General features: G+C 43.7%; 1 protein-coding gene across 5 annotated transcripts in view; it reads left to right on the forward strand.

Moving 5' to 3' along the window:
* Nucleotides 1–209: 209 nt before the first annotated feature.
* Nucleotides 210–25,011, forward strand: part of Wdr7 (WD repeat domain 7) — a 314,228-nt gene continuing 289,426 nt past the window's right edge. For 2 of the 5 annotated variants that reach the window (XM_004654765.3, XM_045134799.1), the window contains exons 1-5: nt 1,065–1,192; nt 15,475–15,646; nt 17,272–17,378; nt 18,351–18,429; nt 20,951–21,125. In XM_004654765.3, coding sequence (XP_004654822.2) covers nt 15,488–15,646; nt 17,272–17,378; nt 18,351–18,429; nt 20,951–21,125 — 520 coding nt within the window. In that variant the 5' untranslated portion in view covers nt 1,065–1,192; nt 15,475–15,487. Of the gene's footprint in view, nt 389–1,064; nt 1,193–15,474; nt 15,647–17,271; nt 17,379–18,350; nt 18,430–20,950; nt 21,126–25,011 lie in introns of those variants that run through there. The other 3 variants (XM_045134797.1, XM_004654764.2, XM_045134798.1) reach the window with 3 other exon arrangements.

Here is a 25,011-nt window from a genome sequence, read left to right on the forward strand (position 1 = left end):
CCCGCGGCGGCGATGGCGGCGGAGTCTCCATGGTAACAGCTCGGCGCCTGTCGGGGGCGGGGCCTGGGCCGCAGCCAGCTGGGCTGTTCCCGCCTCCGCTCCCTTTTGCGACAGTCGCCGTGTCCTTCACGACAGCGGAGGCCCGGGTCAGCTGCTTGACTGCAGCGGCTCGCGGGGGCGCCGGAGGGCCGGCGGGGCGGGGCGGGGCGGGGCGGGGCGGTGCCGGCTTCCACGAGACCCGCGTGCGCCCGTCCTCCTCGTCCTGGTCCTCCTCCTCGGCGCCGGACCCCGCAGACATCATCCGTCCGTCTGTCCACCCCGCGGCCCGCCATGAAGCTGTGACAGGTGCGCGGGGCCTCCCGGGGCCAGCGGGGTCGAGGGTCGCCAGGTCGGTGCGAGCTTCGCCTTCGGGTTCGGGGCCTTCATCATGAGCGCGGGGTCCTGCCGAGCTCTTTGGGGGACCCTTGCCTTGCTAGTGACAGCGCCTGGGTCTGCCCGGGGACTGGCATGCCCCGGGGACGGTCCAGGGAGGCCGGGGCCAGCCGGAGATGGCCCTGCGGGGTAGTGACAGCGCTCGGGGCAAGGATTCGGCTCGCCTTGCCCCTGCGCCCTCTCCATCCGAGAACCGCGCCTGGCCCGTCCCCCGCTCCGCGCCCTGGGACTCAGGTCTGAAGGGTTGCCAGCTGCATTCCTTGCTGCTGGGGTCCCTCGGCCCGAGCTGCGCCCGCTGTCAGAACAGCCCTGCTCCCGAGGTTAACAGTGACTCCGCTCTGCAGCCACTCGCCTGGGGCCCTTCCTGCCCGTCTGAAGCGTGGCGGGTCCGGCTGCATCACGGACAGCGTGGATATGTCCATGCAGCTGACCTTAGGGTCAGTCCAGCAGCCGCGGATTCCGTTCCCAGTAGCACTGCCTCTAGGACCAAAATGAGAAACCATGACTTTCTGTGGACGTGTGCAGTTTATGCACTAACTAGATTACAGGAATCACTTGTTTTTTGGACAGAAATTGTGTGTTGACGTTTTGTTTAAAAATTCTGGTTTGTTTTCTGTTTCTCGCTTGTGCAGAGGCAGGACAGTTGGAGATTGTTGGCACAGAAGAAACGAAAATAATGTGTTGAAGATGCCTTTATTACTATAGAGAATGGAAAACTACCTTGAATTTACCCCAACTAGCAGCTCCTATTTACCTTAAGGTGTGATCATGAGCCAATATAAATAGGAAATACCTCGTTGTTAAACGTCAATTTGTTTGACTGCTTATTTAAAAGTTCCCCAGAAACTTTCTTTCTTTCTTTTCTTTTTTTTTTTCATTTTTGGTTTTTCGAGGTAGGGTCTCACTTTGACCTAGGCTTACCTGGAATTCCCTAATGTAGTCTCAGGCTTGCCTCAAACTCAAGGCACTCATTCTACCTCTGACTCCCTAGTGCTGGGTTTAAAGGTGTGCGCCACCGTGCCTGACATAGACCCTTACTTTCCTAACAGAACAACTAAAAGACACAATGTTCTTTTTTCTTACTGCTGCCTGTAGCTCTGCCTGTAGCTACACTTTCAACGATTTGGATGAATTGAAGAGACTAGTTTCTACTTTAAGCGTCACTGTGCAGATCTAAAATTTGGGGTGCTGAGCCTTGCAGTCTAGGGATTTTTCATTTATATTGAACATAAATTCTGGTTAAAAGTTAGAGGAAGTGGTGTTGGCTTCTCCCTGTAACAAACCTGACATTGGGAACTTTAAAACTAGTTTTTGTGCCTACCTCAAGAGGCTAAGATCACACTGAACTTTAGTGGTGTACTATATATTAGAACTTTAAAACTAGCTTTTTTTTCTTGTTTGTTCGTTTGAGGTAGGGTCCCACTCTAGCCCAGGCTGACTTGGAATTCACTAGGAAGTCTCAGGGTGGCCTTGAACTCAGTGATCCTCCTACTTTTGCCTCCCCAGTGCTGGGATTAAAGGCATGTGCCACCACGCCCTGGTTTTGTCTTGCTCTAGCCCAGGCTGATCTGAAATTAGTCCCACCCAGGCTGGCCTAGAACTCACAGTTATCCTTCTACCTCAGCTTCCTGAGTGCTGGGATTGAAGGTGTGCATCACCATGCCTGGGTTATTTCCTTCTTCTGAAAAACATACTGTATGTATAAAACATTAACAATCAGGGATCTTTTTGAAAATGTGTTGGTGCTATTTAATAAAACTACAGGTTTTTTTTTTTTTTTTGTGGTGTTTTGAAGTAGGGTTTGGATCTAGCCCACCGTGACCTGGAATTCTCAGGCTGGGACTCACAGCTATCCTCCTACCTCTGCCTCCCAAGTGCTTGGATTAAAGGAGTGAACCACTATGTTATGCTGTCTTTCTTCCTTCTTTCTCTCTTTCTTTCTTTTTTGTTGTTGTTGATTATAATGGTAGTGGTGGCCTGGGCTAGTTGGGACTATTAAACGATGGAACAATATAATGTTAGGGCACTGGCCTGTTCAGGGGAAAGACAGTTTTTGAAATGCTATGAGTTATTTTGTGGAAATATAGGAGTTAAATTACTGTTGTCTAGCAGTTATAATTTATGGACCTTCAAGCTCACTGAAGACATTTGACTAGTGTTTTGTGTATACATATATCTCTTGATTGTTCCTAGTTAGTATGTCAATGGTAACAGGCTGATAAAGTGAGCCAGTTACCTTCTATTCTTATTCATATTTATTTGACTCCTTTCCTCAAGGCCTCTTCTTTCTTTTCTTTTCCTTTCTTCCTTCCTTTTTTTTTTTTTTTTAGGCCTCTTCTTTTTGCTGACCATTTCAAATAAAAGAAATAATATAAACCACTATTTGTGGAATTGAAAATTCACATTAGCGAATCATTTTATTTACTTTAAGAAATGATTTTGGAATGCATTAACCTGCGTAAAGCAATCATTATGTTGGATGATTTGTTTTGCTTTATTTTTTTTATTTTATTTTATTTTTTTATTTATTTGAGAGAGAAAGAAGCAGGGATAGAAAGAGAAAATGGGCACGCCAGGGCCTCCAGCCACTGTAAATGAACTCCATATGCATGCATCCCCTTGTGCATTTGGCTTACCTGGTTCCTGGAGAGTCGGGATCCTTTGACTTTGCAGGCAAATGCCTTAACCACTAAGCCATTTCTCCACCCCTATTTTATTATTTTATTTATGTATTTGCAAGTGGAGAGACACACAAGCAGACACACACACACACACGGGGGGGGGGTGTGGGGAAAGAGAATGGGTATGCCAATGACTCCAGCCTGTGCAAACAAACTCCAGATGCATATGCCACCCTGTTCATCTGGCTTTATGGGGGTACTGGGGAATCGAACCCAGGTATTTAGACTTTGCAGGCAAGTGCCAGAACTATTGAGCCATCTCTCCAGCCCTATGCTGGATGATTTGCTTCCCTAGGTCTTAAGATATGTTTTATGTTGAAGGTGTCATACATATAGAAGAAAAAGACAGGAAGACAGGCAAAAGGTGTAGCTAGGGAAAAATCAAATACTATGTTAATGAGTTAAGATGTATTACTTGATGACATCATAGAAAATTAATTTTCTTTTTGTTTGTTTGAGGTAGGGTCTCACTCTATCCCAGGCTGACTTGGAATTTACTATGTAGTCTCAGGGTGGCCTTGAACTCACAGTGATCTGTGTTGCCTCCTGAGTGCTGGGATTAAAGGTGCGTGCCACCATGCCCAGTTTTAGAAAATTAATTGTTAAGAAACTTCAATGCAAAATCCAGTGCGTGTAAAATGAGGACATGATTTCTTCAATTAATTACTTTTTTTTTTTTTGGTAGGGTCTCGCCAAAGCCGACCTGGCATTTACTATGTAGTCTCAGGGTGCTCTTGAACTCATGGTGATCCTCTACTTCTGCCTCGGACTGATGTAGTTAAAGGCATGCACCACCATGCCCGTCTCAAAGTCATCTTCTAAGTGAGAACTCTAAACTGGAGAGGTTCTTCATTTCCCCATTTTACAGCCAGACATGAGGAGAGCTTGGCTCTTTCCTAGTCAGCGTGACTCACACTCTCCCACTTACCCAGCATATCTTACTCAGCTCCATGTTATTGTGGCCTTTCAATCTCTACCTTGGAAAAGCATCTTTGTTATTTTTCTGAGTAGTTGAATTCAGTTTCCAAATGAGGAGAAATTTCAGATTTCAAGGTAGGGTTCTGGTGGCAGTATGAGGGAGAGAAGAAATGGATGGAGATGCCTGTGTGATGAGAGGTGGGTGGTGCCGTGAGGTTGAAGTTGGTTTTACCGCATGGAGTCTGCCTCACTGAAAAGTGAGGGCTGGTGGGCATATTTGCATCCACCCTAACTGACAATTGCTGGAGCTGCTGCAGCTGCTGATGGATACAGCATTGGTGAGAACACAGGCATTCCACTGGCTGCTGCAAAAACCTTAAAGCATGATGGATGTGCCTCAAAATCTATGAATCACTTTTAAATTTGTGATTTGCCTTTGACCAGAGAACTTTGCAGTTTTCAGACCTGCAGCTCACGGCTCAGGGCTGTTTGAGCAAGAAGTGAGTGCGGGCTCCTGTGCCACCCACTCATCCCCCGTGTTCCGTGAGACTGAGTGCTGGGACGTCTGCTGAGCTCCTCGAGAGTTTACTGCGTACCACTGCAGTAAGAGCGCGTAACCTGGTCAGCTGCTGTTCAGATGTTCAGAAGCCATGTCCTTCCAGCTCTTGAGCTCTAGACACATGTTGTTACCAGGAAGCAGCTACTGTCCCTTCTGTGTGTTTCGTGACCCAGCTCTCTCTGGCACCCACAGTGGTCTTCATTGTCTTCGTCCGTTTTCCCATAATCTTCATGTCCTTCTCCGTGAGCAGTGTCACACTCTGATCCTAACTGGACATGCTGTTCTGACAGCTGATGTGAGAATGCTCTCTGAGAACTTCAGCGCACCTGCCCAACCTTTTCCTCTTTCCTTGCTGCTGTGGCAAGTATGTTTACCTCTCTACTGTGCCATTCTGCATGCCCATATTCCCCCGTGCCCACAGAGTACGCCCATTGTTTTGTCTGCAAGGCACAGAAGGCCTGGCACCAAGGGAGTACCCAGCCTGAGGAGGTGGTGGTGCTCCTGGGAAAATGCCCCTGATCCTAGAACAGAGAGACCCCTTGTTTCTGCATGTGAGAGCTAGACAAGCAGTAAGGGGAAATTAACATGGGTCTGATGCTTGGTATATTTTATAGGTTTTAGAAATATGCCAGTATCACCTGGTTCTGTACAATAGGCTGGCCCTCCCAGAAGATCATGTCATAGAACATTGAGACTTTCAAAGGAAAAAAAAAAAATCACCCCCTTGAATTACTGCTCTTCTCTGCAATGTCTGTTTTTCTCTTTCTTTCAGAAGTCTCATCATCTTAACTCACCTTCTTGTCACGGTGCTCTATCCTTACTACAGTTTCCAGTCTTCACAGTATCTTAAGATCATATTGCTTTGGTTAGATACACATTTATTGGAGCATAGAATGTGTTTACAGTCTGGTTCATCTCAAGATCAGTGTGAAACTTCATACTGTTTATCCCTTCTGAAACCTATTGGCAGTAGATTATAGTTAAGGATAGAATAGTGTATCTTAAATATTAGAATCTTGCCTGGTGTGGTGGTGCAAACCTTTAATCCCAGCACTCTGGAAGCAGAGGTAGGAGGATGGCTGTGAGTTCAAGACTACCCTGAGACTACATAGTGAATTCCAGGTTAGTCTGAGCTAGATTGAAACCCTACCTTGAAAAACCAAAAAAAAAAAAAAAAAAAAAAAAAAAAATTAGAATCTTAATTTATTCATGACTTCCATGGGTAGTATCATATGCTAATCCTTTTCCTACAGAGATTTAATTATTTCATTCTTTTTTTTTCAAGGTAGGGAGAAAGATAAGGATCTATTTTCATCCTTCTACAGATACATATCCAATTTTCCCAACACCATTTACTGAAGAGGTTGTCTTTTCTCCAATGAGTATTTTTGGCATTTTTGTCAAAGATCAGGTGGCTATAGCTACCTGAACTTATATCACTATCCTCTATTCTCTTCCATTGATCTTCATGTATGTTTTTGTGCCAGTACCATGCTGTTTTCGTTGCTGTGGCTCTGTAGTGTAGGTTAAAATCAGGTATGGTGATACCACCAGGCTTATTTTTGTTGCTCAAAATTGTTTTAGATATTTGAGGGTTTTTGTGTTTCCAAGGGAAGTTTTGGATTGTTTTTTTCCTACTTCTGTGAAGAATGCCATTGGAATTTTAATGGGGATTGCATTAAATGTGTAGATTGCTTTTGGTAAGATTGCCATTATCACAATATTGATTCTTCCAATCCAAGAATGAGGGATATCTTTCCATTCCCTGTTTTCTTCTGCAATTTCTCATTTGAGTGTTTTAAAGTTTTCCTTGTAACGGATCCTTCACTTCCTTGGCTTATTCCAAGGTATTTTATTATTTTTTTGATGCAGTTGTGAATGGGAGTGATTCTCTGATTTTACCCTCTTTGTGTTTGTTGCTAGCATATAGGAAGTCTACTGATTTCTCTGTGTTTATTTTGTATCCTTCTATATGGCTATAGGTGTTTATCAGCTCTAACAATTTGCTGGTAGAGTCTTTGGGTCCTTCACATATAGAATTATATCATTTGCAAATAATGATAACTTGATCTCTTCCTTTCCAATTTGTATTCCTTTTATGTTTGTCTCTTGCCTTATTGCTATGGCTAAGACTTACAGTACTATATTAAATAAAAGTGGGGATAATGGGACACCCTTGTCTTGTTCCTGATTTTAGTGGAAAAGCTCCAAGTTTTTCTCTATTTAGTATTATGTTAGCTGTAGGTTTGTCATAAATAGCCTTTATTATGTTGAGATATGTTCCTTATATTCCAAGTCTCTGTAGGACTTTTATCATAAAAGGGATGTTGGATATTGTCCCAATGCTTTTTGTGCATCTAATGTGAATTTGGCCTTCAGTCCATTTATATAATGTGTTACGTTTATTGATTTGTATATGTTGAACCATCCATGCATCTCTGGGATAAAGCCTACTTGATCAGGGTGCATGATCTTTCCGATATATTGTATTCTGTTTGCCAATATTTTGAGAATTTTTGCATCTGTGTTCATGAGGGAGATTGGCCTGTAGTTTTCTTTTTTTGTTCTATCTTTGCCTGGTTTTGGTGTCAGGGTGATGCTGGCTTCGTAGAAGGAATTCGGTAGGATTCCTTCCTTTTTTAAAAGAAAATATTTTTACTTAGTTATTTGAGAGGGAGTAGAGGTAGACATGGAAATAGACAGAGAGAGAAGGGGCACACCAGGGCCTCCAGCTGCTGCAAGTGAACTCCAGATGCATGTTCCACCTTATGCATCTGGCTTATTGCGTGGGCCCTAGGGAATCGAACAGTGGTCCTTTGGCTTTGCAGGCAAGTCCCTTAACCATCAAGCCATTTCTTCAGTCCTTCCTTTTCTATTTTATGGAAAAGCTTGAGAACCATTGGTTTTAGTTCTTCCATGAAGGTCTGGTAAAATTCATCAGTGAATCTATCTGGGCCTAGACTTTTTTTAGTTGGGAGGTTTTTTTTAACTGCTTGGATCTCCATACTTGTTTTAGGTCTATTTAAGTGGTTAATCTCATCTTGATTTAATTTTGGTAGGTTATATAAATCCAGGAAATCATCTATTTCTTTCAGATTTTCAAACTTAGCGGAGTATATGTTCTTATAGTATGTCCCTATGATTTTTTGAATTCTTCTGTTATCTGTTGTGATACTACCTTTTTCATCTCTAATTTTATTAATTTGTGTCTCTTCTCTCTTTCTTTTGGTCAGATTTGCTAAGGGTTTATCAATATTGTTTATACTTTCAAAGAACCAACCCTTTGTTTCATTGATTCTTTGGTTTCCATTTCATTAATTTCTGCCCTAACCTTTATTATTTCTTCCTGTCTAATGATTTTTGGTTTGCCTTGTTCTTTTTCTAAGGCCTTAAGGTGAAGCATTAAGTTGTTTATTTGTGACCTTTCTAATTTCTTTTTTGCATTTTCAAGGTAGGGTCTCACTCTGGTCCAGGCTGACCTGGAATTAACTATGTAGTCTCAGGGTGACCTTGAACTCATGGCAATCTTCCTACCTCTTTTTCTTATTTTTCCTTTTGGTTTGTGAGGTAGGGTCTCACTCTAGCCCAGGCTGACCTGGAAGTCACTATGGAGCCTCAGGGTGGCCTCAAATTCACGGCAATCCTCCTATCTCTGCCTCCCGAATGCTGGGATTAAAGGCGTGAATGAATAGCTTTGCAGGATAAAGTAACCTTAGTTGACAGTTTTATCTTTTAGAACTTGGACTACATCATTCCAAGCTCTTCTGGCTTTTTAAGTTTGTGCAGAGTAATCTGCTGTGATCCAGATGAGCATACCTTTGTATGTGGCTTGATTTTTCTCTCTAACTGCTTTCAGTATATTTTCTTTGGTTTGTGTGTTTGGTAGTTTAATTGTAATATGGAGAGGGGAGAGGTTCTTTCCAAGTTTTGTCTGTTTGGTGTTCTAAAGGATTCCTGTATCTGCATTGGCATCTCTTTCTTAATTTGAGGGGAAGTTTTCTTCTACGATTTTGTTGAAAATGCCTACCATGCCTTTGGAGTGAAATTCTTTTCCTTCTACTATACCCCGAATTCCTATGTTTGATCTTTTCATAGCATCCTGAATATCTTGAAATTCCCATTCATACCTTCCTATTAGTTTGTGTTTCTCTTTGTTGGATTGTATTAGATCTGCCACCTAGTCTTCTAGTTTAGATAATCTCTCCTTCATTCGTTCTGCTGGTGAGATTTTTTACAGAGTTTTTTATTTGACTGACTGTGGTTTTCATTGCTAGTTTTTCTGGCTGGTTTTTCTTTATTATTTCTGTTTCATTTTTCATGTCTTGTATTGAACTTCTCATATCATTAAATTGGTCAAAGAAGTTTGATTCCTTTGGTTTCTTCTTTCATTCCGTTGATTTCCTCCCCGATTTCTTTGAGCATATTTATAATCATTCTTTTGAAATCTTTCTCAGGCATTTCCTCTAACTCATTCTCACTGGAGGTCATTTCTGATGGATTAATACTTTTTGGTGGATTTATAGTGTCTTGATTTTTTTGTGGTTCTTGTATTATAATGTAGAGGCTTTGTATCTTGGATTAATTTAATGTTTGGATTTTCTAATATCTGGAGTATTATTAGATGCATTAATCAATCTGATGTTATATATCTTCACGGTAGGAGCTTAAGGTGCTAGATATGGCGCTTAAGACTCTCAGAGTAACCACAAAAGTGACCCTAGGTGTTGGGTTTGCCTTCTAGGAGAGTATTCTAATAGTCTGGGTGGAACAAAATACAGGCCAATTCTAAAACTTAAGTAAACAATATATACCTTCAATGAAAAACAGCACAGAGTATTTATGCAAGAGTAGGTATTATGACAACCAGATTCTCTAACAAAGTCACAGTCCCTAAGAATGTGTGTTGCTCCACACCCTTAGTTCTGTCATATGGGAAGCTAAGATTTCTGGTCTGTGGAGGGTTCCAAGGTCAGCTTGTGACCGAGTGAGACCCATTCCCCAAGAAATGACAGAAGAGGAGACAAACACACTATAAATCAGGAAGCAACAAATGACAAGCCCCAAATATGTAGCTTATTTAAGAATGGCAAATGTAGCTGGGTGTGGTGGCACATGCCTTTAATCCCAGTACTCGGGAGGCAGAGGTAGGAGGATTGCTGTGAGTTTGAGGCCACCCTGAGACTACATAGTGAATTCCAGGTCAGTCTGAGCTAGAATGAAAACCATACCTCGAAAGAAAAAAAAAAAAAAAAAAAAAAAAGAATGGCAAATGTGACCATCCATCAGATTTAATATAGAATCTATCCTGACATGGAAGGTGCAGTTAGCACTTCTGATTCAAGCCTATATGTCAGGCTTAATTGGTGGGTACTGACCTGGTATGTAATCCCGGTTACCTTTTGGAGTGGTTTTGGTCTCAACTATGCTGTGCTTCTGCTTGGGTTCCACCTTTGCAGTGCTGTGGGCTCAGGTAGGCTGGCTGGGTTGCTGGGTCACTGCTCTGATCGCCTGTGCCAGGTACAGTATAGATGAGCTCCCTTCTCCAGGTCTCTGGTGCTTGCAGGTGGTGGGGGAGAGGAGGGTATGGATGGTGACTGAAATTCTCCTGCTGGTCGTCATGATTCTCTTCCTCACGAGCTGCAACTCTGGTCCCTGCCATCCTCCCTTCATGTTTCTTGTGTTTGCAAGGAGCTCTGGTGTGAGTGGCGAATCCCTTCACCTGGCTTTTCCTGTGGCTCAGGTGGAGGAGCCTTGCAGCTGTGGCCATGGGCACCTGGTGGCCGCTACTAGAGCCGCTTTTGCCTGCCTATGTGGGCTCTAGACGTTCTGGATCTCCTACTTCTTTGCTGTGGTTGATAATTTCTTACATACCTTACTTTTTAGTAAAAGAGTGTGTTTTGTTGTTTTTTTGCTTTTTCTCCCCCAGGCTGCTTTGGCGTGGTTCCTACTCTGTCATCTTAAGCAGAAATCCTATTTTTTGTTTTTAAGAAGCATCTCGAATGAGAGCATATGTATATGATAATACTAAAATTTTGTAGATAGCATTTCCCCTGAAAACATTAGTTATAAAACGGGACTGTGTCTAGCATCCATGAAGCCTGGGGTTCAGTTCCCAGGTCTTGAGCAGTCGGGGCATGGTGGTGCACACCCGCAGCCTCAGCACTTGGGTGGTAGTGGAGCAGGAGGATGAGAAGGCTAACTTCACCCATTGCTACAGAGTGCCATGCTGTCCTGGGCTACATGTGATCCTGGAGGAGAGAGACTGAAGAGAGAGGGAAGGAGGCTGGGGAAGGGAGGGACTGACTCTGAGAAAGTAGGAGTGGCTATGGAGATGGCTCACTGTTACAGGCACTTACTTGCAAAGCCTGCCAGCCTGGGCTCAGTTCCCCAGCCAACAATGTAAAGCCACACGGGCATTCATTTGCAGTGTGTGCATACACATACACATATGTGCAAATAAATATAAAAAGAATTATGCTATTAAACTTCAATAAATCTAATAATATAAAAGCAACATATGTACAATATTTTGAAGTCATAATTTTTTTAGCATTTCTATTAAAATTAATAAAATATGGTATTAGATGAAAAAATATTATTTTTATTATTAGGGGGGGGGGGAAGGGATAGAAAGAAAGAGAATGGGCACACCAGGGCCTGTAGCCATTGCAAATGAATTCCAGACGCATGTGCCACCTTGTGCATCTGGCCTATGTGGGTCCTGGGGAATCAAACCAGGGTCCTTAGGCTTCACAAACACCTTAACCACTAAGCCACTTTCCCAGCCCATTAGATGATTTTAATAATCTGCATGCTCTGGATGTATAATTCCCCTCCCTAAAATAATTCCCTTGTGACTCCATTTCATTGTGACTTAGCTTGTCAGCTTTTCAGTGGAAAGCAGTACAAATGTAGATTCCTGTGATGTGATGGTTAATTTGCCCACTTTTCAGTTTTAATCAATTGTGTTAAGATAGTTGTGTGCTGCCAACACCTTGGTCTGGTTCAGTTCTTAGCAGTGCTTGTGGAAACATCCATGCTGTCTTGGCTGCATGGTACTCATCAGCACTCCAGGTGGCTTCTGTAAAGACCCCGAGGTCCACAGTCTCAGTCTGCGTCTGACAGCTTCACCTCTGAGCCTGCCAGTCTGCCCTGCACGTGTGCCCTGTAGCTCACCAGGCTCTGCTTCCTGCTTTGAGCTGGCTTGCTTTCCTTGAGAGAAATCTTCTTTGGTGACACAATTCAGAGTAAGTCTTGTTGCTGTGGAAATGCAGTCCTTCCAGAAGGTCACTGTTAAATATGTCATGCTTTTCCAAGCTTATTAATGTAGGTTCAAAGCTTGGTTTTCCTTTCAAATACCTAACAGGAATACAGAAATAACTGTAATGTCATGATAGTTTATAAAACTGTTGTGACATAAATGGGGAGTTTTATTAATAGAAGTATTCTAGAAATTTTTCCTTAATTTTTATTTTTTGAAATGTTTTCTTTAAGTGTCTACCTTTTATTTGTAGCAAGAGATGAGACTTTGAGTGAAAGAAACTGATGGAAGCTGTACATTGTATCAGAAAATAAAACATGATTTATATTGCTTTTAGAAGGCATCCCAATGTCTGTTATATACCTTGTTGATTTTTTAATTTATTTGCATGCAGTGGGGCCTCTTGCCCCTGCAATCAAATACCAGATGCTTGCCCCAGTTTTTGTGACTGGCTTATGGGTGACTGGGGAATCGAATCCTGAGCTGGCAGCTTTGCAAGCCAGTGCCTTCAACCACTGAGCCACCTTCCAGCCCTGGGTTGTTCCTGGTAGGAATTCCAGTGCCCTTCGTCCTTCTCACTTGCCTCATTCTCTTTTCAGATCATTTCCTTTGATAGGCTGGCTCTTGTGTAGAAGACTTCTGCTGTCCCATCAGGCCTAGCAGAGTTGTCTATTCGGGGAGCCTTCTTGACTCTTCTAATGTCTCCGAACTCATATTTACTTATGTCTTTAGCCACACAGTTAGCACCTCAGTATTACCAACGGGGGTGGTTTGATTCAGGTGTCCCCCATGAACTTATGTGTTCTAAATGCTAGGTCCTCAGCTGGTAGCAGGCAGTTTGGGAATTGGAGCCTTCTGGATGTGGTGCATTGTTGGGGGCAGGCTTATGGGTGTTACAGCCAGCTTGCCCTAACCCAGTGTTTGGCACACTGTCCTGCTGCTGTTTTCCACTTCACGTTGGCCAGGAGGTGATATCCACCGTTTGCTCAAGCCATTGTTTTCCCCTGTTATTGTGGAGCTTTCCCTCGCCTCTGTAAGCCACAAGCTGTTCTCGGTCAGGTGTTTTCTGCCAGCAATGCAAAGCTGATTGCAACCAACGAAATTTAAATTTTGTTGTATGAATGAAGAATAGTTATTTATATTTGTGCTTTCCTGCAAGAGGCATACTCCAAGGCAGACACTTTTAACAGCTGAGGCATCTCTCTAACCCCTGGAATACTCTAGTATATACTGATTATTTAGATCCCACACCTGTAACTTTTCCTTTGGAGAAAGTTGTTTAAAAAGAATCTATTAGCTAGATGTGGTGCCCCTTGTCTTTAATCCCAGCACTCGGAGGCTGAGGTAGGAGGATTACCACGAGTTCAAAGCAAGCCTGTGCTACAGAGAGCTCCAGGTTAGCCTGGGCTAGAATGAGACCCTGCTTCAATTCCTTTCTGACTAAAAACAATTTTTCCCCCTTAAGTTTTAGTACTTAACAACAAAGGACATTCCTGACCTTTAAACATGAATTTGGAGTAAATGTGGTTAAATGGGTTTTTTACTAAGCAGATTTGTTTAATATTTAGCACACTGTTAAATAGACTTTAGTTTTGAGGGGCATTGCTCTTACTGATTTGGAGACTTGTTGAGATTTGGGACTTTTCTGTGTCCTCAGTGGCATAGAAAGAAAGACCATAGATTCTACAGTTGGGAGGGCTGCCCAAATTCAGATTTGGGCTCGCTGCCTTGTCCCTTCACCCTGTCGGTGTCTTTGTGAAAGGGCGTGCCCTAGTACTCGCTTGTGACCTGTGAGGAATAGTGGGGATTGCGTTTATATTTACACATACAGTGTCTGGCTTTATTACCGGAACTCGGGAAGTTACGTCACTCTGCCAGGTGGTGGTGGTGCCATCTATGCGTACTGGACCACCTTCCTTGTGGAGCAGATGACGTGAGACCACTGAGCAGGGCATGGGTTCGAGCACTGTGATTTGCTACTTCTGAGCATCAGAGCAGATAACACTTGTGTTTGGATTTCTGCCCTGCCCACCTGCAAAGACTTTTGAGATGGCAAAGGAAGTAGCATACATGCAAGTGCTTTATAAACTGTTCAGTGATAAGTCCATGTAAGCTTAGATTACTGATTTTTCTTTTGTTTGCTTTTTTTTTCTCCCCTTCTCCCCCTTTTTTATTTTTGGTCTTCTGAGGTAGTGTCTCGCTCTAGCCCAGGGTGACCTGGAATTCACTATGTAGTTTCAGGGTGGCCTTGAACTCACTGCGATCCTCTGCCTCCTGCATGCTGGGATTAAAGGCGTGTGCTAGGACGCACAGCCAGATTACTGACTTTTTGTTAGTAAATTTAAATGTTCTGAATGTTTCTGGTAAATGTCTGCATCTAATTGCGCAAACATCTGAATATGGGAGTAGGTGTGATAAATTAGTCATTTAAAAATATATTTATTTTATTTATTTATTAGAGAGGGAGGGAGGAAAGATGCAGGTAGAGAAGTGGGGGGAGAGAGAATGGGCATCCAGCTACTGCAAACAAACTCCAGACACGTGCGCCACCTTGAGCATTAATCTGGCTGACATGGGCCTGGGGAATTGAAACTGGGTCCTTTGACTTTGCAGGCAAGCACTTTAACCCCTGTGCTCTCTCTCCAGCCCCCATTTTTTTTTTTTAAATTTAGTTAATTTATTTGCAAGCAGAGACAGAGATAGAAGAGAGACAGACCCAGAGAATATGGGCATGCCATGGCCTTTAGTTCCTGCAAATGAACTCCAGATGCATGTGCCCCTGTGCATCTGGCTTATGTGGGTCCTGGGGAATTGAACCTATGTCCTTTGGCTTCATAGGCAAACACTTTAACTACTAAGTCATCTCTCCAGCCCCAGCCTGTAGTTTTAAAAATTAAGAACATACGTTGTATGGCTACATCATATGTTGGTACACTCTTTTCCCTCTTCCCTGCCCCCATTCAGCTGGGGACCCTCCTCAGTGGGGTTGTAGGTATTCCCCATGGGGTTGTGGGCTATGCATTGTGGGAGCAGAGGTCAGTTATTGGAGGGAGGCAATGCCTCTGGCCATGACATCCTGACCTTTGGCTCTTGTAGTCTTTTTGCCTCCTCTTCAGTGAAATTCTCTGAGCCTTGGTAGATGCATTAACTCTACTTCAGGGATGACCTCTTAGGAGCCGAGGTCCTTTGGCTTTGCAGGCAAATGCCTTAACTGCTAAGCCATCTCTCCAGCCCCTGCTTTGGTACGTTTTGAATGTCCTCAGTGTGTCTCCTTCACCCTGGTGCCGATTGTTAGACTCACCATGGAAATAGCACTCTTGCTCATCTCCCCAATCTCCCCAAGTCCTCTGTGGCTTTGTTTGGGCCTTGACTGAGATACAAGGGGTGGGTTATATCCTCTGGTCTCTCTGTGTTCTGAAAAAGAAAAAACAGATTTCTGTGCATGCACCTTCTGGAGCAGGGAATCCGGAAGTTCAAATTAGTCTTTTTTTTTTTGAGAATAACATGTATTTAAATGGCTAAAATTTGCTTATTTTCAAGCTGTACAAGTTAACTTCCTAATAAAGATGAACAGTATGTTTTTGAGGAGAATATATCTGACATCATTCTTACCACACCCGCAGGTTGGAAAACACAATGGCAGGAAACAGCCTTGTTCTCCCCATTGTTCTTTGGGGACGCAAAGCTCCAACCCACTGCATCTCCTCAGTGCTTCTAACAGATGATGGGGCCACGATTGTGACAGGCTGCCATGATGGACAGATATGTCTCTGGGATATTTCAGTGGAACTAGAAGTGAGTATTGCAATGTCTGATGTATATTTTAATATACACGACTACTTACCAGAAAGTCACACATTCCTAGAATAATACTCAGGCTCACAATACACATGCTATGTTTTTTTTTTCTTCAAGGCAGGGTCTCGCTGTAGCCCAGGCTGACCTGGAATTCACTATGTAGCCTCAGGGTGGCCTCAAACTCACGGTAATCCTCTTGCCTCTGCCTCCCAAGAGCTGTGATTACAGGTGTGTGCCACCATGCCCGGCTCAGAGAAAGTTTGACTAAAGTTGATAGACGGCAGATAGAGTATTTGCACATGTGCATCACATGCTACTCACACTAAAAACAAAATGCATTCTGAAGTTCCTGAAGGTCCAGATGCAGTGAAGCTAATCTCATAGCGTGTGATCCTGGGTAAAAAGTGTGGCTGTTGGTGGCTGACCATTTTACAGTAGTGTTAGTGAGCCGCCCTGTCGGCTGGGCACAGGCCTTTAAGTTAGTGGTCTGTGAAGATGACTTTTACTGACAGGTAACATTGATGCTAGAACCTGGAAAGTTACCTGTCTACTCTTCTGTGTTTACAGATGTGAGTCTAGAGATTTGTAAAAGTGCTTTAAGATTAATAATGGTACCATCTGGGCGTGGTGGTGCACGCCTTTAATCCCAGCACTTGGGAGGCAGAAGTAGGAGGATTTCTTTGAGTTCGACACCACCCTGAGACTACGTAGTGAATTTCAGGTCAGCCTGGACTAGAGTGAGACCCTACCTCAAAAAACCAAATAATAATAATAATAATAATAATAATAATAATAATAATAATGGTACCATATAAAATTAAATGAGGCTAGGTTACTTTTTACTGTGTCTTACACATTAATTACAATTCATAATCTTGTTTTCTAATATATTTAAGAGATGCCTCTTAAGAGTATCATGGTTAGAATAATGGCTATTTCTCTGAGTATGATTTTAGTCAAGTAGTGGCTCTTTTTAAAAAAATATTTTTGTATATTTATTTACGAGAGAGAGAGGGAGGGATGGAGGGAGAGGAAGAGGCAGGGCCTCCAGCCACTGTAAACGAACTCCAGATGTATGTGCCTCTTTGTGCATCTGGCTTATGTGGGTCTTGAGGAATTGAACTGGGGTCCTTAGGTTTCGCAGGCAAACGCCTTAATCGCTAAGCCATATCCCCAACCCCAAGTAATGGCTCTTCTTACTGCTCCACTGACCCCAGAACTGTGTGTTGGTGACTAGTGTTAAGTGGATTGACGGTCACACCATTATTTGGCTGGTTTTAGTTTTTAGTGCTTTAATTAAAGGCATGTGCCATGACTCCAGCATGTTCTTAGCACTTTTTTTCAGATCTGTGTCTGTATGTTTACACTGAATATTTTGTGTGATCACTAAAAGAAAGGTTAGCTTTTTTTTTTTTTTGGAGGAGGGGTTTTCAAGGTAGGGTCTTACTCTATCTCAGGCTGACCTGGAATTCACTCTGTAGTTTCAGGGTGACCTTGAACTCATGGCGATCCTCCTACCTCTGCCTCCCAAGTGCTGGGATTAAAGGTATGCACCACCACGCCCGGCTTTGAAAGGTTAGTTTCTGACTTGATACTTACTCTAGCATGTTTTGCCTTTCTAGATCAATCCTCGAGCACTGCTGTTTGGCCACACTGCTTCAATCACTTGTCTCTCCAGAGCCTGCGCCTCCACTGACAAGCAGTATATTGTGAGTGCATCTGCAAGTGGGTGAGTATTCAGGTCAGGTTTTGCTCTCTCTTTCTCATACACATGTTTTACTAAATCCTTACATTCAAAATATGTATTATTTGTCTCTTAAAAATTGTACATATTTGTAGGTCACCATGTGGTGTTTGTATTTTCCACTTTCTTAAAATTTTTATTTATTTATTTATTTGAGAGGGGGAGAGAGAAAGAGAGAGAAGGAGAATGGACACACCAGGGCTTCCAGCCACTGCAAATGAACTCCATATGTATGTGCTACCTTGTGCATCTGGCTCACATGGGTCCTGGGGAATTGAACCAAAGTCCTTTGGCTTTGCAGGCAAGCACCTTAACCACTAAGCCATTTCTCCAGCCCTGTACTTTCCACTTTATATCTGACACTAGTGTATTAGTACCTAAGGAGAATTTTCTTTTTTTCTTCTGGAGTGTCTTTTTCCTTTGTTTAAAAGAAGCTTGTGTCTCAGACTAAGGACAAAACATTGGTTCTGCCATGTCTAAAGAAGCTTGTATCTCAGACCAAAGACACAACATTGATTCTTCCTTTGTCTAAAAGAAGTTTGTTTCTCAGAATAAAGTCATAATATTGGATTCAAGAGGCACATTCCTAGCACAGAAAGGGTGTAGATAGGTTAGAAGTGGGTTAGAATGGTGAATGAGAGGACAAAAAATTTTTGCCCAATAGCAATGAAAGAATATAGGCTATTTTCTTTTGCAGTTAGTAATTTCAGTAGAAGATTAATTTTATTCATTTATTTATTATTTTTCAAGGTAGGGTCTCACTCTAGCCCAGGCTGACCTGGAATTCACTAGGTAGTCTTAGGGTGGCCTTGAACTCACGGTGGTCACCTCTGCCTCCCAAGTGCTGGCATTCAAGCACCACCACGCCCTGCTGGAAGGTTAATTTAAAACCACTAACAAGAATGAACAGTGCTTTTACAAATAAGATTCAAAGTGAGCTGTTATTTTGTTTTCTAGAGAGATGTGTCTCTGGGATGTGAGTGATGGCAGATGTATTGAATTTACAAAATTAGCCTGTACACATACTGGCATACAGGTTAGTATCTATTTCCTTGACTGTGCCATCAGTTAGTAGATGTGTTCACTTAAACATGCTTTGAAACATTGGGCCTGTATTCTTATGTAAGAAATGGTTGCAAAGTGATACAAGGTCAGAATTGTTGCAAAAGTATTTCTCAGAAGATGGTCTCCTTGGTCTCCTTGGGAAGGGTCGTAAAGCCAAGGAGACTTATCGGGAAGGGTATAGGGTAGGCCACCACTGCTGCCTCTGGTCTGCGACTATTATGGTTCCCCATGTGAAGGCTTGTATCAGTCAGCTTTCCGCTGTAAGTTCCTGGGGTCACCCACTTCTGAAGATGAAAGGGTCATTCTGGTTTACTGTTGCTAGAAGGCTCAGCCCATGAGCAGGTTGCTTTTAGGCGTTGATGGGTACCAGATGGCTGGGGTAGGAACTGTGCTGTAAACAATTTGCTTACTTCCTGGGTAATGGAAAAGAGGAAGAAGCGCTTGCCATGCCACAGCGCTCTTTGGGGAGTTCCAGAATGGCCCAACTTCCCAGTAGAGCCCACTTCTTAAAGGTTCCATTGTTTCCCAGTAGCCCCATGCAGGGACCAGGCCCTGAGGCTGCAGAGCTCTCCCAAGCAGGGGTCCCTGCTGTGCAGGCAGCAGCAGAGCTTTACCTACTTGGTGAGGGCAGAGGTTCTGAAGAGCCCAGCCCTTTCCTGCCAGTGCTACTGGTCAGTACTCACTGACCACCCTGGATCCTGGTGCTCTTGTTGCTTTTGTGGTTATCTTTGCACTCCTTTAAAGAGCAGACATTCTACTCTTTGGAAGAGTGACCATTTCCTGTACCATAGGTAGGGTGTTGCAAGGAGTTTATAGTTTCTGGTATGAGAGAGGAGGGAGTACAGGTGCACCAGAGCCTCCAGCTGCTGCGAACAGATTCCAGAAGCAGGCGCCACTTCGTGCACCTGGCTTTATGTGGATCCTGGGGAACTGAACCTGGGCAGGCAGGTTTTGTAAGCAAGTATCTTTAACCAGTGAGCCATCTCCCCATTCATTTTGAATGATTTTTTTTTTGAAATTTTTATTTACAACTTCCATGATTACAAAAAAAAATCCCATGGTAATACCTTCCCTCCCCCCACTTTCCCCTTTGAAACTCAATTCTCCATCATATCCCCTCCCCATGAGTGATTTTTTTTGATCAACCTTCTGAGGTCTAGAGGTATCCCACTGTGATGTATGCATGTTACAAGCCTGCTCCCCTACCCTTAGAGTTTTAATTAACCTTTATACATACTTAGATGTATCCTATGATCAGTGTTTTATGTATAAAGAGTTGTTCTCCTTGTATAATTACTTCATAATTAAGAAAAAACATGCTTCCTTCCACGTACCATGTTAAGCTCTAAGAATTGAATTGAGTGATGTGGGGACAAGTTGGACCCCACATCTCACAGTGACAGCACCACCCTCCATGCTTGGCCTGATGGGACTTCGGGTGATTCCTGGGGTGCTCTGGAGATGGCTCTCTACAAACCCTCGGAACCCTGCTCTGAGGCCTGTTGGTCTTGCTTTGGTTCCCTCTGCCGCCTGCTCAGGATGGCCTTCTGATGACAGCGTGCATGAGCTCTGCGGCCTGCTCAGGATGGCCTTCTGATGACAGTGTGCATGAGCGGTAGTTGTCTTTACTCCCAGACCGCACGTGCCTGCTCCCACCCATATGGGGTTCATGTTTGTTTTGTGATGCACATGAGCTTAACTTTTGGTTTATCTATGAAGTTAATTGTAGTCAGGTATTTAATGAATTCAGAAGTTCTGTTTAGATATTAGATATGGGGTAAAAAGAATTTTGGGGGGGCTAGAGAGATGGCTTAATGGTTAAGGTACTTGCTTGTGAAGCCCAAGGACCCAGGTTCGATTTCCCTGTACCCACGTAAGCCAGATGCTAGTGGGGCATGCATCTGGAGTTCATTTACAGTGGCTAGAGGGCCTGGCTTGCCCATTCTCTCTCTATATGTGTGTTCCCCCTCTCTTTAGTAAATAAATAAATTATTGTCAGTAATTTTGCCCCATAATACTTCAAAAGTGGGCCTGGAGAGATGGCTTAGTGGTTAAGGCACTTGCCTGTGAAGCCCAAGGACCCAGGTTTGATTCTTCAGTACCCACATAAGCCAGGTGCAAAAGGTAGCGCATGTGTCTGGAATTTGTTTGCAGTGGCTGGAGGCCCTAGTGTGCTCATTCACTTTCTCTGTCTACCTCTTTTTCTCTCTTATAATAAATAAATAAATAAACTAAAATAAAAAAAATCAAAAGTTAGTATGTGATATTAGGAAAAGGATAATTTGTTAGATATTTAAGAAAGTTAAAAGTTAATATAATATATATATTTGCACTACATATCTCTACCATGTACCATGGACTAACTATCTGAAAATAGTACTGGAAGAATTTAATATTTGGGAGAATATTATAATAAGTTTAATGAATGTGTGTTAGTCTAACAGCTAACTAAAGGATACATTTACAACCTTTCCCTCTTCACATGAATTTAGTTCTACCAGTTCTCTGTTGGCAACCAGCGGGAAGGCAGGCTTTTATGCCATGGCCACTACCCTGAAATTCTCGTTGTGGATGCTACCAGCCTTGAGGTGTTATACTCCTTAGTATCAAAGATATCGCCGGACTGGATCAGCTCCATGAGTATCATCCGATCCCACCGGACACAAGGTCAGTGTGTGCCACACAGCATGGCATATTTCATTGGTTGTGAAGTTCTATAGTTTATCAAAATGAATCAATTTGGTTATGTCCTTCTGTTGAGGAAATATCAGCTGCAGTGATTTGTGGTGTCTCCTCCTTCTCAAAGAGGTGTTGGCTGAGAAATACCTGGAGTGCAAGTTCCTCTCCTTCCCTGGAATGGGTGTGAGCCTTGGGCACTTAGCCTTTGTGGCACTTTCTGTCCTGAAGCCCCAGGGCGTGGGAGTAAGGAAGAGCTGCAGCTTCAATGTGGCTTTTCTAGAGCCTGGTTCTCTTTTGCCAAGAGAAAAGGAGGAGGAGACACAATTGAATGTTTTTGTTACTGCCTGGCTAGTGATGTGTAGCATCTACCCTCTTTTCTCCATTTCTGTCTTTTGGGGGAGGGTGGTTTGAAGTAGGGTCTCACTCTAGCCCAGGCTGATTTGGAATTCACTATGGGGTCTCAGGGTGACCTCGAACTCGTGGTGTTCCTACCTCTGCCTCCCAAGTGCTGGGATTACAGGCGTGCGACCCCACGCCCTGTAGTTGTTAAGACTTTTAAGGAGTGCTTTTTCTTCCAGTTAGCTTCAAGGCTATGTGCTTTTCTGTAGAAGTTGACTTGCAGCTCCCATCACCAGCACCTTCCAGATAAACCCTGACAGCATGATCCACTTTCACAGTTGCTGTGAGGCAGGCGCTGTTATTCCTCTGCAGTTGAGGGGCTTGCGAGGCTTGGGGTAGGTAGTGGAATCTTTGCATAAGAACATACACTGATGGCTACCTGGGCCCACAATTGTTATGTTAACACTGTGGTCTGCTGTCAGGTGTACGCAGCTTCTGTTTCTCTTTTTTTTTTTTTAATTTAAAAAAATTTTATTTATTTATTTATTTGAGAGCGACAGACACAGATAGAAAGACAGAGAGAGGGAGAGAGAGAGAATGGGCGCTCCAGGGCTTCCAGCCTCTGCAAACGAACTCCAGACGCATGCGCCCCCTTGTGCATCTGGCTAACGTGGGACCTGGGGAACCGAGCCTCGAACCGGGGTCCTTAGGCTTCACAGGCAAGCGCTTAACCGCTAAGCCATCTCTCCAGCCCAGCTTCTGTTTCTTATGTCCTAACCTTGAGTGTAAGCCTGTAGATACTCAGCAAGTATCGAACGAAGTGTAAGGAATCTAAGTACTAAAAGGACTCCATTGTAGCATGGGAGAAGGCTGTATGCGCAAGTGACAGCTGGGCCTATAGAGTGTGACTAGGCAAGGGCGGCAGTGAAGGGGCTGCTCAGGTCATATGAGTCTGCTCTAAGGTTGGAGAAGTTCAGTGGAATGGGAGTGGGATGCGGTGGCAGAACGAATAGCCTGTCCAGAATAGTCCAGACTTGTGTGCGAAGCTCCAGGTTGTCCTGACCTCTGGAGCAGGAAGTATAATGGAGTAGGGATAGGTTATGAGGCAAGGATCAGGTCAGGAAAGGATTTAGGTATCAGCTGGAGCTTGATCATAGATCTAGGTTGGCAGCTCTGAATACTAAATATTTTAGACTCTGCAGGCCAGTCTTTGTGTTTCTGCTCATTAACTCTGTGGTTGTAGCCAGGGGAGGCCATAGATAATACATAAACAGAAGATCTAGGTGTGTTCTAATAAAACTTTGGCTGGAGGCCGGGCGTGGTGGCGCACGCCTTTAATCCCAGCACTTGGGAGGCAGAGGTAGGAGGATCACTGTGAGATTGAGGCCACCCTGAGACTCCATAGTGAATTCCAGGTCAGCCTGGGCTACAGTGAGACCCTACCTCTGAAAACCAAAAAAAAAAAAAAAAAAAACTTTGGCTGGGCATGGTGGCACAAGCCTTTAATCCCAGCCCTTGGGAGACAGAGGTAGGAGGATTGTGGAGAGAGTTTGAGGCCACCCTGAGACTACTGAGTGAATTCCAGGTCAGCCTGAGCTAGAGAGAGAAACCTACCTAGAAAACCCAAAAAACAAGCAAACCAACCAACCAACAAACTATCTACAAAAACAGCCAGTGATCTCACTGGTTCCTACTGAGGATGATAAGCAGTCTGATGAGGGACTTTGAAGGGACTAAGGTGTCAGCTTCCTTTGAGTGACATACTTGAAAATGGTTTGGAAGAGAGCATACAGGGCAGGGGACATCCCATGGCTGCCTTCCCTTGGGTCTTCTGAGGACCGGCACTGACACAGCAGGCTTCTGTCATCAGTGTACCTGGGAGTGGCTGTAATGTGGCATCTTCACAGAGGTTTGATGACACCTAGAAGAGCTCTACTGCTGTAAGCTTGAGAGTCACCGGGGAATGCGATCCCTCCCTGTCGTTCCACCAGTGGCGCAAGTCAGTGTTAGTATGATCACTCTGCTCTTAGCTAGAATTAATGCTTTCTTTCTTTATTATTATTATTATTTTGGTTTTTTGAGGTAGGGTCTCACTGTGGTCCAGGCTGACCTGGAATTCACTATGTAGTCTTAGGGTGGCCTCAAACTCTCAGCAATCCTCCTACCTCTGCCTCCCAAGTGCTGGGATTAAAGACTTGTGCCACCATGCCCATCTTAATGCTTTCTTTAAGGAAAGGAAAAGGAAAAGGAAAAGGAAAAGGAAAAGGAAAAGAACCATCTTAGCTATGTGTGCTAGTACTCAGCTATATTCTGAGCATGGGGAATGCTGAGGCAAGAGGATTACAAGTTTAAGGCCTGCCTGCACTCAAGGCCCTCTTTCCAATCTCACTAAGAAAAATGATCATTATTATTTATTTATTCATTTATTTATTTTTTGGTTTTTCAAGGTAGGGTCTCACTCTAGCTCAGGCTGACCTGGCATTCACTGTGTAGTCTCAGGGTGGCCTTGAACTCAAGGTGATCCTCCTACCTCTGCCTCCCGAGTGCTGGGATTAAAGGCGTGCACCGCCACGCCCGGCTCCATTATGATTATTAATATTATTATTATTTTTTAGGTAGGGTCTTGCTATAGCCCAGGCTGACCTGGAATTCACTATGTAGTCTCAGGCTGGCCTTGAACTCATAACGATCCTCCTGTTTATGCCTCCCAAGTGCTGGAGCTAAAGTTGTGCACCACCACACCCTGCAGTGTGATGAGTTTTCCTTAAAAGCAAAAACAGTTATAGTTAATCACTATTGAGGACTTGGTATACCTCAGGATTTGCCTTACACCTGTGGTATTTATTAGATTCCTGCAACTACCCATCAGGGAAGTACTGTTATTCATTTGTATTTATTTATCGATGAGAACATGAGATTGGATAGGTTCATTAAGTTTTTCCCAGTTCACTGGGTAATCAGTAAAGAGAAATGTGATTTTGATTTTAAAACATGCCCTCCTAATCCTGAAGCCTCGTCCTCTCAAAGTTTACTATTACCATGGTGCCGTAACTGGTGCCTGACCTGAAGCATACGACCTGAGGTTCAGCACTCTTTCCCTGCACTTCTTCCCTTACCCTCCACCATCACCACAGAACTCTGTGACCTCAGCAGGTATATGGACTTCCGACCAGCACCCAGTCAGGTCTGCTGCAGCCTCCAGCTTGGTGTCCTCTAGTTCAATTCAGCTTTGACACTGTCTCCCTCAACATTGTGGCACATCCCGCAGAATGAAGACTGTGTCCCTAAGTCTGTCCCCTGCCCTCAATATGTATATTTTTATTTATTTATTTGAGAGAGAATGGGAGAGGAAGAGAATGGACACTCCAGGGCCTCCAGCCACTGCAAATGAACTCCAGATACATGTGCCCCCTTGTGTATCTGGTTTATGTGGGTCCTGGAGAATTGAACTGGGATCCGTTGGTTTTGCAGGTAAACACCTTAACTGCTAAGCTGTCTCTCCAGCCCTGACCTCAATTTTTAAAAAAAATACTTC

The sequence above is a fragment of the Jaculus jaculus genome, chromosome 15, assembly GCF_020740685.1.
Source record: "Jaculus jaculus isolate mJacJac1 chromosome 15, mJacJac1.mat.Y.cur, whole genome shotgun sequence".
In the NCBI taxonomy this organism is placed as follows: domain Eukaryota; kingdom Metazoa; phylum Chordata; class Mammalia; order Rodentia; family Dipodidae; genus Jaculus; species Jaculus jaculus.